The 19,297-nt window shown below is 45.6% G+C and overlaps 6 protein-coding genes across 6 annotated transcripts; 4 read left to right on the plus strand and 2 right to left on the minus strand.

Moving 5' to 3' along the window:
- Positions 1-2,005: 2,005 nt before the first annotated feature.
- On the plus strand, positions 2,006-3,442 carry SAMD00019534_058860 (hypothetical protein; the record flags this gene model as incomplete). The annotated part of the gene is made up of 1 exon (XM_012898484.1): positions 2,006-3,442. The coding sequence occupies one exon, from the start codon at positions 2,006-2,008 to the stop codon at positions 3,440-3,442; it is 1,437 nt and encodes a 478-aa protein (XP_012753938.1).
- Positions 3,443-4,576: 1,134 nt separating this feature from the next.
- Positions 4,577-6,877, plus strand: SAMD00019534_058870 (hypothetical protein; the record flags this gene model as incomplete). Its single annotated transcript, XM_012898485.1, has 2 exons — positions 4,577-4,917; positions 4,987-6,877. Coding segments are annotated over 2 exons (2,232 nt in total), but the record flags the coding sequence as incomplete, so codon positions are not given.
- A 125-nt stretch (positions 6,878-7,002) lies between these two features.
- Positions 7,003-8,599, minus strand: SAMD00019534_058880 (hypothetical protein; the record flags this gene model as incomplete). Its single annotated transcript, XM_012898486.1, has 2 exons — positions 7,003-8,424; positions 8,513-8,599. Coding segments are annotated over 2 exons (1,509 nt in total), but the record flags the coding sequence as incomplete, so codon positions are not given.
- A 543-nt stretch (positions 8,600-9,142) lies between these two features.
- SAMD00019534_058890 (hypothetical protein) lies at positions 9,143-9,307 on the minus strand (the record flags this gene model as incomplete). The annotated part of the gene is made up of 1 exon (XM_012898487.1): positions 9,143-9,307. The coding sequence occupies one exon, from the start codon at positions 9,305-9,307 to the stop codon at positions 9,143-9,145; it is 165 nt and encodes a 54-aa protein (XP_012753941.1).
- A 25-nt stretch (positions 9,308-9,332) lies between these two features.
- Positions 9,333-13,290, plus strand: SAMD00019534_058900 (hypothetical protein; the record flags this gene model as incomplete). Its single annotated transcript, XM_012898488.1, has 8 exons — positions 9,333-9,821; positions 9,895-10,020; positions 10,087-10,619; positions 10,684-11,238; positions 11,307-12,301; positions 12,380-12,729; positions 12,808-12,957; positions 13,039-13,290. 8 exons carry the CDS (start codon positions 9,333-9,335, stop codon positions 13,288-13,290), a joined length of 3,450 nt encoding a protein of 1,149 aa, XP_012753942.1.
- Positions 13,291-14,206: 916 nt separating this feature from the next.
- SAMD00019534_058910 (hypothetical protein) lies at positions 14,207-19,097 on the plus strand (the record flags this gene model as incomplete). The annotated part of the gene is made up of 6 exons (XM_012898489.1): positions 14,207-15,437; positions 15,515-15,739; positions 15,830-17,456; positions 17,531-17,603; positions 17,667-18,972; positions 19,051-19,097. The coding sequence occupies 6 exons, from the start codon at positions 14,207-14,209 to the stop codon at positions 19,095-19,097; spliced, it is 4,509 nt and encodes a 1,502-aa protein (XP_012753943.1).
- Between the last annotated feature and the right edge of the window lie 200 nt (positions 19,098-19,297).

The following is a 19,297-nucleotide window of genomic DNA, read 5'->3' on the forward strand; positions in this document are numbered from 1 at the left end:
CACAATAGCCGCTAATGATCATCATTCAATGAATTCCTTGGACTAAAGCATGACAGCCAATCAAACCCCTGACAAACCTACGAACACTCTCTTGTTCTTGAACCCTCTTCACCCCACACGAAAGATCAATCAACCGACATCTTATCACACCACACACACATAATCAAACATTCAATCACACATATAATTCACTTCACTGCCGACCTATATCAACTACATATATTCACTCTGTCAACTTGAGTGTACGTTGAACAAAGTATTGTTGTTGTTCAATTAATAATAACAAACAACAACGAGAGATGTGGTGATCAATTCTAATATCAGCCTGGATGAGGACAGGACGCCAGTGAAGTTGGTTGGGTCGTTGGTGGTTCTGGACCAACATGTCTAAACAAGATCAACAACATCATCATACGACATCATCATCATCACCAATATATTATTAATATCCAGGCATCCATCGAACAACATCATACTTCTACATCACAGAATATCGGGAACTATCATCCATCATCTTCTTCAAATCGACCAGTAATCTAAAGGTAAGATCTCATAATCTAATAATAGTGGACCATTTTTGTTTGTTCCTCTAGAAGAGGTTACTTTGCAACATCATAGTCGTCATCATCATCACCATCATCCAACCAAAGTCAACAACGATCGTTGGTGGTGTTCACACCGAAGCCAACAAACACAACACAAACAACATCACACAACACCACGACATGCACCCTGCCCTAAACGTCATTGCTTCCATATCGGTGATTGAGGCCAGCGATCCACCCAACCAGAATGGTGCATCATTGTCAGATTAGCCCTCAAGTCACGGCAACTTATCCGCAATTATCATAATCTGCCGCCCCACACTTCGATTGTTTCTCGATGGGCACTTTCCATCTTTTCGTTGTTGTGGAGGGACGCGGACAGTGGTTGGTCTGCCATCAGGATAACCAATGCGGACGCGTCTATGGGGGCGTTCCATTTCCAAGTTCACACTCTCACACTCATTCACATCGCTGTTGGCAAGCGCAGATGACGGCGACACCACTCTCATGGTTCACACACCTAGTTGTTTTTGCTCGAGGCAACAATACAAAACCGAACGATTGTAGCCCACCCCCACCCCCCATGTTGGCTGGTCCTCCCCCAGAGGCCCAATTTCATGGTCCATGAGGCCTAACCGACATTGACGACAAATATATCCAGACACTCTCACACCCATACCAAGGTCATCACATCTGTCTTCTTCTTCACACAATGTTGTTCTCACAATAGTGAACCAACCACTCGTGAGTAAGTTGAACGACATTTATTTGATATTAATTTGTTGAGGATCCGTACTCGTACCTCTAACTTCCACTTTGAGCTTGTTGTCCATATTGTCCACTTCCAGACCTCAGTGGCCTGAGCAACACCGCCACCAACAAAACAGTAACACCCGACAGACATTCCATTTGTTAAATTCAATACCAACTTATAATCACCCAAGTTCACTCCCTACCTACCTAAACTAATAATTGAATGTAATTACATCGTTTACATCCACAATTCATTCATTTCCATACCATACCACACAACTCCATTCATCACTCAAACTCACAACCCAAACACAATCTTCACTTCAACAATCCATTCAATCAATCCTTTCAATCAATCAATTAAGACGATAAACGACGAGAACAATACCCGCTGGCAAACTTTGGATATTAATACCTCTTCTCTGCTTTCCACGTTCTCTTTTAAACCGCCTACATTAGGATTGTTTGACATTTTACACAATTAATTAATTATTAATAGCCCCTTTATTTATATACTGTATCACTACATTACCAATAATTTTATATACCAGTAATAATACCAATACATACATTAACCGTAAGTGTTAGTTAGGTTTACTCTGCAGCCATACACATATGGAAATTCCAGTTTCCAGTGTGACAGGATGTCAAACCACAGGGTTGTGCGGGCAAACCACTAACCACCGAATCAACACTCCCCCATACAGATGTACCTGTCACCACTTGTTAAGCAAGCTGATGGTGCCGTGTCACCATCGTGGAGCAAGCTTCAGCCACTGCTGGAGAACTCCATCCTGAAGAAGGAAATCTCGGGCGTTGAGCAGGGCCTCGACATCCTCTTGTCCTGGTTCGAGAACATCACAAAGAGCGTCGACAAGATCAACGCCTTCAAGCAAATCGTTGGTCTCAACCCCGATGTTAGGAAGCAAAACGGTCTGTCGGCATCGACCTCGTCGATCAACGACCTGACCGCCCAAAAGAAGAGAGGCCTGGTTGCTGGCGGCAGCGACGTCGAGTCGTTCGACTTTAGCAACAACAAGCGCATGAGAGTCTCGCGTCTACTGTGCAGCGAGGAGTTCTCAGACAACAAGTCCGAGGAGGAGAACTCAGAGGAGGAGCCATACAGCTTCGACAGCGAGTCGCCAGAGGACGCAGACTACCCCGCAAGCGACGGCGAGCAAATGGAGGACGCCAGCCCATACAAGGGACTCAGAAGAGCCTCGTGCAACGACATTCTCGTCGGAAAGAACGCCGGTCAATCACTACTCTCCATGAACCAGAAGTCGGCCGTGGCCGCAGTCGTCAACGGCATCGCACCAACACCCAAGCAGTTGATGATCATCCGTGAGAAGATGATCGACTACACATCAAAGAACCCCGCCGAGACCACACCCAGCTGCATCCAGATCGTCCAGCAGCCATCCACAAAGATCGTCTGGAAGAATCGTCGTCTCGACACTCCATTCAAGGTCAAGTTGGACATCAAGGCCGCAAGCCAGATCGCCAACCAGAACCTCTCGGTCGCCAACGTCGTCGCACTTGGCATCCTCACTGACCACAAGGGCAAGTTGCAGATCGACTCTGTCGAGAACTTTGCCGAGTCATTCAACGCACAGGGTCTGGCCGTATTCCAGGGACTCAAGATGACCAAGGGAACCTGGGGAAAGGAGTGGTCGCTGACCTTCATCGTGGTCACTCGCCCATCCAACTCATACAACAACTCAATGATCATCTCTGTTTCCAAGCCTGCCCCAATCGTTGTCAAGACCCGCAAGAACCCACAAATCAGACACAGCTACTCCAGCGCAGCCGGTGTCCAGCTGGGGATGCTCAACTCCCCCAGCGAGTCATCCAGCCCGGAGACCTCCCCAATGATGGGACCATCCCAACCAAAGACTAGAATGCCACCCTTTGCCCCACTGATCAACAAGAACTTTGCCAACCTCGAGTCTGGCAGCAGCACACCACCCGCCGGCGCCAAGAAGGAGGGCGGACGCTTCCCCCAAGACGAGATGGACAGTTTGTTGTGGGCAGCCGAGATCAAGCAACGTGAGTCCTCAGACAATGAGCCAGAGATCATTTCAGGAAACAAGTACTCGTCCCTTGTTCTGAGTCCTCAGAACAAGCCAGTGTCTACTCGCTAGCGCGTCGCCACACCCTGGGCATACCATCCCGTTGTATTATATATAGATATATACTACCATGGTAGTAGTCACGGGTGATAGGCGGAGGTGCTAGCAAGTCATTCACAATGTACATTACTTTGTACTCTCTCTCACTCATTCACTCAATCACTCACTTGTGTGTGTGTTAGTTCGCGGCCTGCCGCGCACCATGCCCACATGATCACCACCCACTCAACCTTTCAACCATCCATCCAATGCCTTGCCAATGCTGATTTAATGACAAACCTTATTGCCGACAATAGTGGAGTTTAATTCAAACATCTTGGTCAAAGTCAACCATCACCAACCTGCCTGACTTCCAGCCTGCCACCCCACCACCTTCTCACTTGTACTACCATGCTACCTACCCTACCCTACCCTACTTCCCTCTTTAATAAAATCACCATGCTTGACTAAATATCTCTTGAAGAGTATTCCCTTCCTCTTGTGTCTGGATCCAGCCAGGTTATATATATTTTGATACGACAGCCTGGCTGGATGGAAACAACAGTTAGTTACAGACCAAGACTGACTACATCAGATTATTAATGCATGGAACTCCCCAACCTGGTTGGACAAATGTCCTTCCATGTCTCCCCCTAATGACATGCGTTGATACTATCAAACCATTGTCCTCCACAATCGTAATAGATTCATTCATTCATCTTTTGGATTATTGGTCAAGGTTGTATGTCCACATCATCAACCACACTCCACAAAGTGATCAAGTGTGTGAGTGAGTGAATCAATCAATTAAACTATTATTTATTCATTCAAGACAGTCACATGATTGAGTCGAGTATATCTCTATCTCTCACTCTACCACTACCACATGATGTCTGATCAATCCACATCAAGACATCTACAAACGTGGATAATGGGATGCGTGTGTTTCATCCATAACACTATGCGGATTGTTGCAATCACATGACATGACTGTTGTTGATGTACTGGACATGCATCACACTCTATCAATTAATCAATCAACTAATCAACTAATCAATCAATCAATCAATATATCTCTGTCTCCGATTGATCATCTATATATTATGTCGTAGGTGTATTCTTGGTGGATGATCCAATCAAACACTACCTAACTCATTCAATCCATCAACCAATCAGATACATAACATAATAATGAATACATCAACATCATCATCATCATTGAATGTAGAGTTGGAAAGGCCAACACAACGAGATTGTTATCTAAGTGTAAAGGTGTTTGAGGCTAGATCACTACCAGATGGAAGACTTAGGAAGAAGGACAGTAGTGCCAGAAGTGGCAAATCATTCAAACTAGCACATAACATATTGAGCGAACTATCATCGCCCAACCTGATGAACTTCTCGGACACCACAGATCCATACTGCATCGTCCACATTGGCAAAGATGGACAACGTACTCGAACCATACCCAAGAAGCTCAATCCATTCTGGTGTGAAGAGTTCCATTTGTAAGTTCACCAAGTTGGAGTAATGGATGGATGTTGTGGAGTTGATTGACTAATTGTATCATACAACAGGGAGGTGATGGATCCAGACATTGATAAATTGTTGATATCAGTTATGGATGAGAAGAAGTATAGTAATGATGAGAAGATAGGTAGGATAGTTATACCTATCAATACATTGATCGATCAGAAGGAAAGAGAATTATGGTATCCTATTCAACCTCCGACTGGATCAAAGAAGTTGCCACAAGTTCAACTCAACCTTACACTCAAACAAGTTACAATCCATGATGCAGCGATGCCTGGATATCTAAGTTGGAAAGGTATGTGGCCTCCCCATCCATATCCCTCATACCCATCATTCGATCACTCACTCACCCGATCAATCAATCAAATAGCAATATGTACAAATCATATTAGAGGAGAGATTGGAAGTGGATTATTCATTAATTGGAATGTCCGCTCAAAGAAGGGAGATATTGTGATTGAGCAGATTGACTTGCCTTGGGATAGTGTGGCCAAAGATGGTGTGCGAGTGGAACTGAAAGAGGCGATAGACACAATCAATGTGTTATTATGGAGGATGGAATCAAAGCAAGATCAACAAGTTGGAAGCAGCAGTGGTAGCAGTAGCAGTAGTAGTAGCAGCAGTAGTACAGTACCACCACCAGTTATTCCAACACGTAGTAGATCTGGCACATTCATAACGGACCATTTCACACCTTCTGGACAGGCCAAGGCAAGATCAGTATCCAACTCATCTCTGTCATACTCCCCACAGCACGGCCATGGCCATGTTAACGACCATGATAGTGGAGGTGCCAACATAGAGGAGCCAGTACTAATTGGTGTTGGTACAATATCTGCTGCATACCTTGATATTGACAAACCAAATGATCTTTGGGTCACACTGTATCCAAGATTGTCAACGGAGAATAAGTTGGGCGATGTGCGACTAAAGCTCAAGTACTCTGAAGAGGTGGTCCTCCCACTCCAATCATACATGCCATTGCTTCGCCTGCTTCAGAATGAGCGATTGACACTGGTACACATACTTAGCAACACGAGTAGCAATAGAGAGCAGCTGGCCAGCATCCTGATAAGAGTGTTTGAGAAGAGTGATCGATGTGTCTCATTGATCACCAGTCTGACCGACAAGGAGATAGAGATAACGGACAACCCAGACATTATATTCCGCGGCAACTCATTGGCTACCAAGAGTCTGGACCTGTACATGAAGCTCATTGGCCTCAAGTATCTTGCTGGCACGGTTGGCCCGCTCGTCAAGAAGATTGTAAAGGCCAACAAATCATGTGAGATCGACCCCACCAAGATGGCCAAAGGCGAGGACGTCAAGAAGAATGGCAAGACACTACTCAAGTATGTTCGCGAGATGTCCAGGGCAATATTCGCGTCGATCGATCGTTGTCCAAAGCCAATGCGTCAGATATTCAGTGCGATCCAAAGCAAAGTGCGACTGCGCTATCCCTCAGATGAGATCACCAAGTACACTGCGGTGGGAGGCTTCATATTCCTGCGTCTGATGTGCCCGGCCATCATGGCGCCCAAGCTATTCGGTCTGACACTCGATCATCCCAACATCAAGACCACTCGAACACTCATACTCGTTGCCAAGTCATTGCAGAACCTTGCCAATCTCGTGGAGTTTAGTGATTACAAAGAAGACTTTATGAAGGATATGAACTTGTTTGTGGCCGACAACATTGGCACGATGAAGACCTTCATCAACACACTGTCCACGGTACCAGTTGACAACTGTCCGCCAGGCGAGCTGGCCAGTCCCATCGTGCTGGAGAAGGAGTTGGCCAGTCTCCACCGTCTTCTGGCCAAGCACCAAGATGAGATGCGCGCCGCCTGTCATCAGACCTCCACCGAAGAGGTCGAGTCCCTTATGATACTAGACAAAGTGTTAAAGATCCTTGATGAGGAGATATCAGAGCTTCGTTGAATAAATAAATATGATATATAGTGTTTAAGGAAGTTGTTGTGTGCCCTCTCATGGTTGAGCGTCTGGATGCGCTATTACCACACCAGCCAGTGGCCGCATTAATATAAATATCGAACAAGTTATCCTTTAATTACAGCAATAGGACGTAGCTTGAAGGTCTTTTGTGAGATGCCAGCGGTGTGACATGTCTCAATAACCTGTGTTACATCCTTGTATGATTCAGGTGCCTCCTCCATCACAAGCTTGGGCGATGCTATTCTGATACTGATGCCCTTGTCCTTGAGGCTGCCCAACACGTCTTGGTATGACAGTTGATTGCGTGACTTGTTTCGCGAGATTGAGCGACCGGCTCCATGACATGTGCTTCCAAACGTCTCGCTCATGCCAATATCTGTGCCAGTGAGCACGTAGCTCGACGTGCCCATTGTGCCACCGATCAATACCGGCTGGCCAGTGAACTGGTAGTCGACAGGGATAAGCGGGTGGTGAGGCGGGAAGGCACGCGTGGCACCCTTCCTGTGTACCAGCAGCTTCTTGGGACGACCGTTGACCATGTGCTCCTCAAATTTGGCAATGTTGTGCGAGACGTCGTAGATGACGTGCATGTCCAGATCGTCGGGCGATGCGTTGAATGCCTTGGCAAAGGTCTGGCGTGCCAAGAATGTCATGCTCTGTCTGTTGACCCAAGCAAAGTTGGCGGCGGCAGCCATGCCCGCCAGGTAATCCTTGCCCTCCTCGGAGTTGATATGCGCACAAGCCAGCTGCTTGTCGTTGAGGTGAATCTTGTCGCGTGCCATTGCCTTCTCCATACCTGTGAGCGCGTCTGTCGCCACCTGATGACCAAGTCCACGACTGCCACTGTGAATCATAATACAAATCTGACCAACGCGGTCCACGCCCATCTTCTTGGCGGCGGATGGGTTGAAGATCTCGTCGACGACCTGCACCTCGAGATAATGATTGCCGGCGCCCAGCGTACCCAGCTGGGGCAGACCACGCTTCTTTGCACGCTCGGTCACCTTGGATGGGTCAGCATTGAGCATGCGACCGTACTCCTCGCAGTGCTCCTTGTCCTCGACCCAGGCGTAGCCTTCGCGCAACGACCAGTCGAGCCCCAGCTCGAGCGCAGCATCCAAAGCCTTTGCACCCATTGGGATGACACCCTTTGAGCCTACTCCTACGGGGATGTGATCAAACAATGATTGACACAGTGACTCCTTGATGGGATTGATGTCCTTCTCCATCAGGTTGGTGCGCAGCAGACGCACGCCACAGTTGATATCAAAGCCGACGCCACCCGGTGACACTATAGACTTGGGATCTTCAGTATCGAATGCGGCCACATTACCAATTGAGAATCCGTAACCACTGTGAATATCTGGCATGCCCAATGAATGACCTACAATGCCTGGTAAACTTGCCACATTCGCAATCTGTTTGACCGCAGGCAAGAATCCACTTGAGCCATGTGTACAATGTTGTTCCAATTCTTCAAACACCAGATCCTTTATACTATCATTGACATAGATCATACCATCAACCTAACATATCATCATCATCATCATCATCATCATGTAAGTGTAAGTTATGTCATTCATTCATTCAATCAATCAATCAATGTCAACATACATTCATATTAGGTACGAAGCCCTTCTTAATCCTGTATCTGACCTTGTCAATCCTCTCAATGAATCTTTTATCTTCTTCGAATGATCTGGATGCCATTGTTTATATCTGTATATATGTTGTATAAGTATGTATATATATGTTGTGTTGTACGTCAATGTTTGAGTGAAAGTGATGTTCAAATGAATAGGAGCATGAAAGTGAGAAACACACCTCTTTTGAAAAGATTCTGCTTGTTTTCCAAACTGTTTTATAACCAGTTAATCATCTAATTGAAGAGTCTTACTTCGTCTACCTTTATCCAAACCTAAGTTTGTTGTTGATGACCACACTTACCATGCTTTGGAGACATAGTTAAATATCATCAGTCCCTTGATAAGGCTCAGGAACCCATTTGACATGAGGGAACTGATCAATCAATAATGATAAAAGTGAGTTTGTTCAAGAACTTACTTCCCAAAACAATCAAACCATCACCACCATTGGGAGTTGATTGAATTGAGGCACCTCTTTGAACATTCATTCATTTCATTCATTCAGTTAAACATATAAACAAATAATACTTACTCAATCTAATATATATTCTGAAATGGATAATAATGATTCTGAACAGTCACATACTCAGACTCAGACTCAATCACAATCAGAGTCACAGTCAAAGGTTGTAGACGATGTGACTGCAGCAACGTCTACAACAACGACAACGACTACCAATGCATCGTCCACTGCATCCACATTGTCATCTCCAACTCCTCCACAGGATACATCTGATGCTTGTCCAACACCTACTTCAAACATCATCGTCGACACCCCCGACACTGATATGACGTCCGAGCACAAACAATCAAACAAGTTGTTGTCTTCTTTGAAACGAACAATAGATACTGCTGATCATGACAACAACAACAACAGCATTGTACTCAACGATGATGATGACGATGCCATCCTATCAACTCTGACAACATCCACTACGTCTGGATCTGTATCTGGATCGAGACCTCTAAAGAAGCCTCGTCGTTCTCGTGAGGACAGCAGTATCACTGGCTCATCATTAGCAAGTGGAAGCGGCACAGGCACAAGCATAGGTTCAAGCATAACAAGTACAAGTAGAAGTAATAGCAGCAACATCAATAGCAACAACAGTGGAGGTAAGACTGCACTGTCATCAATGCTATTCACTTGGGGTTGTCTGGTCATGCGTGATGCCTCACCCAAGGACGAACCAATCAAGCTGTCACACCAAGACATCCTCATCGGAGGACCAATGACATCCTTTGCCATCTTTGATCACTTGCCACATATTGCCAAGATTGTAAGTCATTCATTCATTCAATCAATCAATCAGTGTCAATCAAAATCAATCTAACTCAATCAATCATCATCAGAGCAATATTGGAGGTGGAACAATGTTCATTCTCAAGTCTAGACATATAAAGGTCAATGGAAAGAATGGCAACAAGGGTGACATCATCTCACTCTTCTCAAGAGATGAGATCGACATCAAGGAGATGGTATGTGTATCACACTAACTCAATCAATCAATCAAACACTATCTGACCATCGTCATTGCATCACAGAAACTGAAGTTCTACAATGGCTATGATATGAATCTCCTGCTGCAGGTTATACAAGACACAAAGAATGCAGCAGCAGCAGCAGCAGCAGCAGCAGCAGCGGCAGCGGCGGCAGCAGCAGCAACATCGACAACAGCGACAGCAACTACATTAACGATTGTCGACCCACCATCACCTGGTGCTCCAGAGTTGTCATTAGAGAAAGGTCATGGAAGACGTGTGTCCACCGTTCATTTGTATAGAGATTGGGCCGCGGCCAGGAGAAGTATGAGGACACCAGACGTGCCAGTCGCACCCGACACTAGCATCACTGGCGCCTGGGGTATGCCAATGCCTGGAGCAGCCACCGCATCTCAAAAGCATGCGCCAGCGGCAGCATTGGGAAAACAAGATGTCCTTCAGCAACAGAAGATCACCGATGTCGTTGCATCACTGAACAGTCTGGACAAAGATGCCGTCAATCAACTCTTCAAGGCATCACTCGTGCACTGGGACACACTGTCTGAGTCCCTTGACGACTTCCCTTACTATCTCTCGTATGTTCATTGACGCTGGCACTCGATCACTCGCGTACTTACTCATCCAATCAATCACAAACAGGAGTGAATCCAAGCAGATACTCGTCAATTCAGGTCACTTGTTCTTGAGGAGACCTGAGCTCAACAAGTTCTCACAGACATTGACCACACTGAATAGGGGCATGCTGTTGGAGGGCCCACCTGGCACTGAGATCATGCAAGAGACATTGGTCAAGGCAATGGCCAAACACTTCCAAGCTTACATCCATGTGATGGATGCATCATCATTCACAGACTTCAAGAAACATGTCGTTGCATTGATCAAAGACAAGGCACCAGCATCCAACACAGTGATTACAACTGCGACATCGACTACATCAACATCAACAACAACACAGACATCACATGGTCAAGGACAAGATACATCAATGACAACTGGCGGTCAGGAGAAGGATCAGAGTGCCAATGGATCAATGACTGATTGGTCAGCTGGCCTCTATGGACCAATCGGTGCAGCACACAGATCACAGATGCAAAGGATTGATGAGATTCGAGCCAAGATCAAACATCAATTCCACGACTCTTTAACACCCATTCCCGAGGTTGATCCAGACTCTCCTTATGACGCCTTTTACACGTATGCCACTCAATCAATCAATCAACTCACTCGCCTCACTCACTCACTCACATACTCAATCACTTTAGGTCCAAGTTACTTGAATATATACAGAGCTTGAGCAACCCTGTGATCATACATATCAAGGGTCCAGAGACTGGACTGTTGCACAGCCATGAGCGATACAGTTATGCAAGGAAGGAGATTGCCAAATTGATAAAGCCAGAGTCACCGGTGTTGTTGATCTGTAGCAATGCAGTGCAGCCATCAAGCAAGAAGGATCAGTCTGCCAAGTTCTCATCATTCCTTCCCGAATCGTTAAAGTCCTCCAAGTTGCTGCTGGATCTGCAGCTTGGCAGCTCGATGTTTGGTGGGGCAGACTTGAGCCTCGACCCAGAGGAGCGACGACGCGAGGCAATGTCACAGATCAGACAGAAGAGCATCCAGATGCTCTTCCCCAACAAGGTGGCGATACAGGTGCCCACGGACAAGAAGTTGTCCGAGCAGTGGAAGGAGCAGATGGAAAGGGATGCCAGCCAGTTGAAGTTCGATGCCAACGCGCACATCATCAGGAAGCTCTTGGCCAAGTGTGATGTGGTCGCCGAGAGTCTGGACTCGCCAATGTTCAAGAAGCAGGTGTACTCTGCGCAGGCACTCGAGCAGATCGTTGGCTGGGCTATCACACATCAGCTGCAGGCCAATCCCAACATCAACCTCGGCACGGACAAACTGGTCCTCTCGCTCAAGTCCATCGAGCACTGCATCAACATGAGCAGGACATTGGAGAACGTGGGCAAGAGTCCGAGTCTGAAGGATGTCGAGACCGACGAGTACGAGAAAAAGATACTCAGCGAGGTTATCCCGCCATCTGATGTCTCCATTAGGTTTGAGGACATTGGCGCGTTGACCTCAGTCAAGGAGGTGCTCAAGGAGTTGGTCATGCTGCCCCTACAGCGTCCCGAGTTGTTCGCACGAGGTAACCTTGCCAAGCCGTGCAAAGGTATTCTATTGTTTGGCCCACCTGGCACTGGTAAGACAATGCTTGCAAAGGCCGTGGCAACAGAGTCCGGAGCAAACTTCATCAGTAAGTACCCATCCTTCCTCAATCACTCGCTCTCTCACTCACCCTTACTCACTCAATCAATCAATTGATTAAACATAGATATATCAATGTCAACAATTGGTAGCAAATGGTTTGGAGAGTGCGAGAAGCATGTGAAGGCATTGTTCACATTGGCTAGCAAGTTAGCGCCAACTGTTATATTTATTGATGAGGTGGATGCCATGCTTGGAAGGAGGAGTCAAGGCCAGGAGCATGAGGCAATGAGGAAGATAAAGAATGAGTTCATGGCATTGTGGGATGGACTAAAGACCAAGGATGGCGAACGAGTACTAGTGCTGGCCGCTACCAACCGACCATTCGACATTGACGAGGCAGTCCTAAGAAGAATGTCCAGAAAGCTGATGGTCGATCTGCCCGACGAGGAGAACAGATTCAAGATATTGGAGATCGTATGTATATCGTACGAATCAATGAATGAATAATCATTTAACTAACATCCATCAATCCACCAATCAATCAAACAAAAGATAATGGCCAAGGAGGTGATGGATAAGGATATAGACTTGAAGGAAATTGCCAAGAAGACTGATGGATACTCTGGCAGTGACTTGAAGAACCTTGCTGTAGCAGCCGCCTACATTCCAATCAGAGAGTTGTTAAAGAATGAGAAGGAACAGGTAAGAATACACGCTCACTCAATCACTCGCTCGATCAATCAATCAATCTTACTCACTCAATCAATCATTCAATCAATTCAGGCATCATTGGCAATTGATGGAGCTAACAAGGAAGATACAACGATAACGACTACGACGACAACAACATCATCTTCATCATCGTCAACCGTACAATTGAGACCGATTACGATGGCGGACTTTGACAAGGCACTCAAATCTGTTGGACCAAGTGTGAGTGAAAGCTCTCAAACAACGTCTGAGCTCAAGAAATGGAATGAGGAGTTTGGTGACGGTGGATCTAGGAAGGTTGCCACGCTCTCCTATTATATGTAAATACAAGTTAGGGTTGGTCAATAGCATGCATACCATACCATAGCATAGCATTCATCCAGGTTCATGGTGATACACAACACATCACATACACGTCACGTCAACAATGATGATCATGTCATATATCATATGTCAAATGTTTACCCAGCCGTCGGAACTAAACTAATCCATCAAGGAAGGATGGTGGGCACGTTGGAACAAACCTTGTGGACGCGATCATTCCAAAAAGAAATCTCGAAATTGATTGGACAAAATGATTTTTATAGTTTTTTTGATCTCCAACCGAATGTCCAATCAACTTACATAGTTTCTAAATTTCACAATTATGCCCCCTAGATGGTGCACGGTACCCACGTCTATCCATCTCTACCGTCATCAATCAATATCAATCAATCAATCTAAACTATATCTCTACCTGCCTATTTCCATCTCCACCCACATCCAAACACACCAAGGCCCAAAGCCTCAAGCCCACGAAACCACTATTATCCATATCAATACATACCATCAATCAATCAATCTCTATCATCATTATACTTGTACTTATACATATTTATATTTATATATATTCTATTTATTATTTTGTAATATTATTATAATTATTTTTTTTAAAATGGATGTTGGAATAATACCAGTTAATAATATATCATTTAAACAAGTTGAGGAAGTAGTGGAGAGTGTCGATTCAACTAAAATGGATATATTATCCAAAGAGATAGGACAAGTCATTCGTGAATGGGGATCACTTATGCTAGAATATTATCAAGAGAGACAACAATCAGAATATAGATTGATGAAGGAATGTTTAAATAATTTAATAGAACTACATGCCACTATAATATCATCAACATCGACATTGGAAGAGAAAGAGCAAGCAAAGACCAAAGCAATCGCAAGGATTGAGGAGGGCAGACGACTGATGGGCTTGGACATTGTTGTCCGCACACCTACTGGCGAGCCCGCCACAGAGTCAAACACAGGGGTTATCCAACTTTACCAACTTCACAAAAATGTAGATGCCTCCAGGTCGGTTGCTGCATCGACTGCTGCATCAGTGGGCGCCAGTCTCAAGTTTGATCCACTCCCCGCATCTTTGGGTCCTCATGGTTCACCTCCGCCCCCACGCAAGACAGTGGTAAATCAACAATTCAAGAATGCCGCTGCCGTCCTACGCAAGTCTATACTCATTCATAAACGCGAGGGTTCCTCCGACGCTTCCAGCCAGCCAGCCACAAGTGCCCTACTCCAACAACAACTGGCTCATCAACAGCAGCCGCATCATATTTTCTTGGATCTCAAGATATTCATGTGCTCAGTGGGTGAGCCTACCGAGTTATACTTCTCCCTCTACAGCAAGTCCGAGTCCAAGTTCATCACCGAGGAGTTCCAAGTCGGTCTGACCGCCCAGGGCATGCCACACAATGTCGAGATGATTGGCAAGTTGTCCACTTTGTTTGTGGACATCAGCAGAAAGGAGTTGCAACAGGAGTTGTATCTAGTATGTAGATTGATTCGTCGAGGACGCATGCTCACCGACTCGAACAAGAAGGCTGGTGCACTGAGCTACCGAAGACCATTTGGTTGTGCCGTGTTGAAGATCGAGGACAATGTAGCCTATGCCAAGGAACTAGAGCATACCATGCCCATTTACACCGCAAGCCAAGAGTCATCATTCTCAACACTCCACGAGCACATCATCAAGGGAGGATCGAGTTTGTCACAAGTACCCAAGGCTAAGGGTATATGTGTTGGAATAGCCCTTCTCCCAGGGCGTCTCAAACATGTTGTACGAGACAATCCAGTTCTCAAGGACGTTCCCAAGACCAACAAGCTCGGATTCCCAGAGATCGTGTATCCCGGTGACACGAGGAATGATATGTATATCACTTTGGAGTGTGGAGAGTACTCTCAAGATAGAAAGACAAGTGCCAAGAATGTAGAGGTGGTCATCCAAGCCAGACTAGAGAATGGTGATCTCGTGAAAGATTGTCTATATACAGGAGACAAACCAGTGAGTGAGTACAAGTCTATGATCTACTATCACTCCAACCAACCTCATTGGTCTGAGACCATCCGAGTCAACGTACCCCTTGCAATCCTAGACCAGGTCTATCTAGTTATGTCCATTCGTCATTGTACAACATCTGAGCGTAAGTCAACTCAACTTTGTCAATTCATAGATTTGCCCAAACACTAACATCATCATCTTTTGATCACAATTTAAAAGTCAAGGAAAGAGCGCCATATGCCATATCATACTTGAAGTTAACCAATGTTGATGGAACAGTTGTTGAGAACAAGCTACATAGTTTGGTCACCTATAAGCCTGCCAAGACTACAGAGGAGTTCATGGCATCGATCAAGGACCAGGCCACACTCAGCCACTCAATGAGGAAAGCTGAAGTTACCAAGATTAAAGTGCAACTGTGCTCCACAGTCTGCACCCAAAACTGTAAGTTCTACTTCAACCCTCAACCAATCAAACAATCAACCAATCAATCATACTGACCCCACCGGAAACATTCCACCTCCACCCCAAAAGTATCTTTATTGTCACTTCTAAGATGGGATCAATCCAGTGGAGACTTGTCAGAGGTATTGAATAGATTCACCTTTGTTGATCAGTTTGAGATCATCAAGTTTATGGAGGAGACATTCAAGGCATTATTTGCAATTCTTGAGGCCAGACGAGTCCAGAACCCTGATCAAGTATTCAATGTTATAACTTCTATCATTGGTCTACTTGTCGATGAGAAGACATCCAAGTATACCAACTTCCGTCAGGTGTTGGACAAGTATGTCGAGAAACACTTCACCTCGAGTGTTGTCCACAATCAGCTTGTTGTCAGTCTAAAGCGCATCCTGGCCGACTCCAACAATCTCAAGACCATCATCTCATCACTCAAGTCTATGGAGTATATCATCAAGTTCATTGTCACTAGCAAAGTGAACTACGACCGCACACATCCCGATGGACTAAACACAGCATTCAAGACTGAGCTGACTGGCGTGTTCTTTGCCCTCTCAGCACTTATGAAGCGTACTGAGCGCGAGTACATTGGCGCACAGACGTTTGCCCTGCGCATCTTCTCATCCCTGTTCACCGACCTCGGCCAGTTGTTCTCAATCAGTGAGCGCGCTAGCATTGCCATTGACTTCATTAACAGTGTGCGCTTCGACGAGTCGTTGCGACTTCTCAACATGGAGAAGATGAATGTGATGCTACGTCTGGTCGAAGGGGAGTTGTTCCTACATCGCGAGTCGCGTGATCCCTTGCTGGTCACAATCAAAGAGCAACTGCGTCAACACATGACTTCAACATTCATCACATTGGAGGATGTTAAGAAGCAGGCAGAGATCATCTCGGCCCTGATCGACACTATTCAATCACGACTGAAGGATGCCAACTTGCTCATGGAACTGGTAGACATCATCCCATGTATACTTCAATCGATCAGATCATGTCATCAATATGATGTGTCTCGTCTGGACATGGTACACAACCTACTAAGTCTCTTACATCTCCTTCGCTCCGATCAGTTCGACCGCTACGTCAACACACCGCCAGACCAGACCGCCAAGTGGGACAAGATACATGAGTTGCTCATTGTCCTGGACATGATCCTGGCTCCATCATTCACCTATCCCGCCAGCTGGTTCACATTGAACATGTTCCAATACTCAACTATCAAGAAGGTGATCATTCAGATTAGTGATCATTTGCTGAAGTTCAATGTAGTGCCATGGGATGACAGGAAGAGTGAGATATGGGCATCATTCTTCACTTTGATCAACAGTTATCTCAAGGTCCAATCACTCGCTCTGGAGAACTTTTCAGAGGCCAAACAATTGACTACAAGACAAAAGTATGGTGATATGAGGAATGACTTGATACCAACTGTGGAGAAGGTCTGGAAGCATTTGGATAAGCATCAGATTCAACTTCTACCAGTGGTCATTGGTCAATTCATTGAATTGATGATGATCAACCAGGACAAGTTGAAACAACTTGGTATCAACCTCTACTACGAGTTGCTGAGATGCGAGTACCGTGACTTCCGATCATTCAAGAAGGTTGAGACAGAGACCATCAACACCCTCGATCAAATTACCAACCAAGAGACATCAGACACATTCAAAGAGCAGTTCAAGATGTTCTTCACTTCCAAGTAAGTAATGGACACAAATTGTTCAATTTCCAGGTTTGATGGAAATACTAACCAAATCACTCAATCAATCATAGTCTGGAAGCAAAGATAAACGGTGATGCCTTGATCAAACAACCTGGATTGATATTCACAAGGGACATGAAGAAGGTAAGGATGTTATTGAACTCATTTGGAAACAATCCAATACTAATCAATCAATTATTTATTTAGTTCTTGGAGCTACTTTGTGCATTGAGGACACTTCCTGACAAGCCAGAGTATGAGGATGATAGGACTGTGGCGGCAATTCAGTTGATGACATATCTGAAACAAACTGATCGCCAGGACACCTATATCAAGTACTCTCATCTACTGTGCAATCAACATTTGACCAACTTGAACTATGTTGAGGCTGGAAACACCCTTCTGCTGCATGCCGAGCTGCTCCAATGGTCGGACAACCTACTCGAAGAGTTGCCATACATTGATGGCTACCCAGCACAATCAGAGAGAGAACGCAAGGAACGATTGTTCAAACAAGCAATTGAGTACTTTGACAAGGGCAAGGCGTGGGAGAGAGCCATCTCACTGATGAAGCAGCTCATCATTCAATACGAGGAAGTGATGTTTGATTACCAAAAGTTGGCCGATGTCCTGCAGCAAGAATCCACATTCTACAGGAAGATCATTGGTGTCGATAGGTTCTTTGCCGAGTACTTCCGTGTTGCCTATTATGGAAGTGGATTCGACGAGTCGATCAGAGGCAAGGAGTTCATTTACAAGGGTCTGGAAGTGGAGAGAATGTCAGAGTTTGTCAAGAGGATTCATTCCAAGCATCCAAACGCCAACATACTGCCCTACACTGAGGCCCCGCCAGAGTATGTCCTCAACTCGACCGATCAATACTTGCAGATCTTCTCCGTGAAGCCCGCACCTAAGGAGGAGAAGCTTCTCAAGGCACCGCCCGCCTCGCGCAAGTCCGTCCCGGTGACCATCCAGAAGCATCATTTGTACAACAATATCGAAACGTTCGTCTACTCCAAGCCAACCAAGAAGAAGGCGTCTCCGTCATCGTCCAGCATGTCTGTCGCAGCGAATGAGTTTGGCGAATTGTGGATCACCAACTATTACTACGAGGTCCAGGACACGTTCCCAACAATCCACAAGCGATCAGAGATTAAGAGGAAGCACGAGCAGACCGTGTCGCCCATCGAGAACGCCATCAATAGTGTGATAGCCAAGAACAGCGAGTTGCAAGAGATGAGCACCAAGCATGGACATGGCAAAGATATCAATCTGAGTGCTTTCACCATGGTGCTCAAGGGTGTGATCGATGCCGCTGTCAATGGTGGCGTGAATATGTACAAGAAGGTATTCTTCACAGCGGCCTACATCACTGACAACAAGGACAAGGTGGAGGCCGTCGAGCGTCTCCGTGCTGCCCTCCACACTCAAGTTCAAATATTGAAGAGATGTCTAACTGTCCATTCCAAAGTGTGCTCGCACGAGATGGGAGGTCTGCAAGAGCAATTAGAGAGTAAGTCCATCATCTTCCATTCAACCAACCATCAATCATTCATTGTCTAACACGTTGTTTTCCTATCCAACAATTTAGTCCAATTCGAGAAGATGAAGCTGGAGTTGGGATACGATGGATTCTAGTGACCTGGATTCATTCTGATCGATCGATTGATTGATTGACTAATCATCATCATGTATAGTTATGAAATATATCATTTATAAATGTAGATAAATACATTCGAATGTCTGTCTCTGTTAGTTTGTTGGGATTGGATTGGATTGGGACAACCTTGTGATGAATGAAATGTCTTCTTCTTTGGATCTTGGTTGAGAGGGAGGGG

This window comes from Acytostelium subglobosum, assembly GCF_000787575.1.
Source record: "Acytostelium subglobosum LB1 DNA, scaffold: scaffold11, whole genome shotgun sequence".
NCBI lineage: Eukaryota > Evosea > Eumycetozoa > Acytosteliales > Acytosteliaceae > Acytostelium > Acytostelium subglobosum.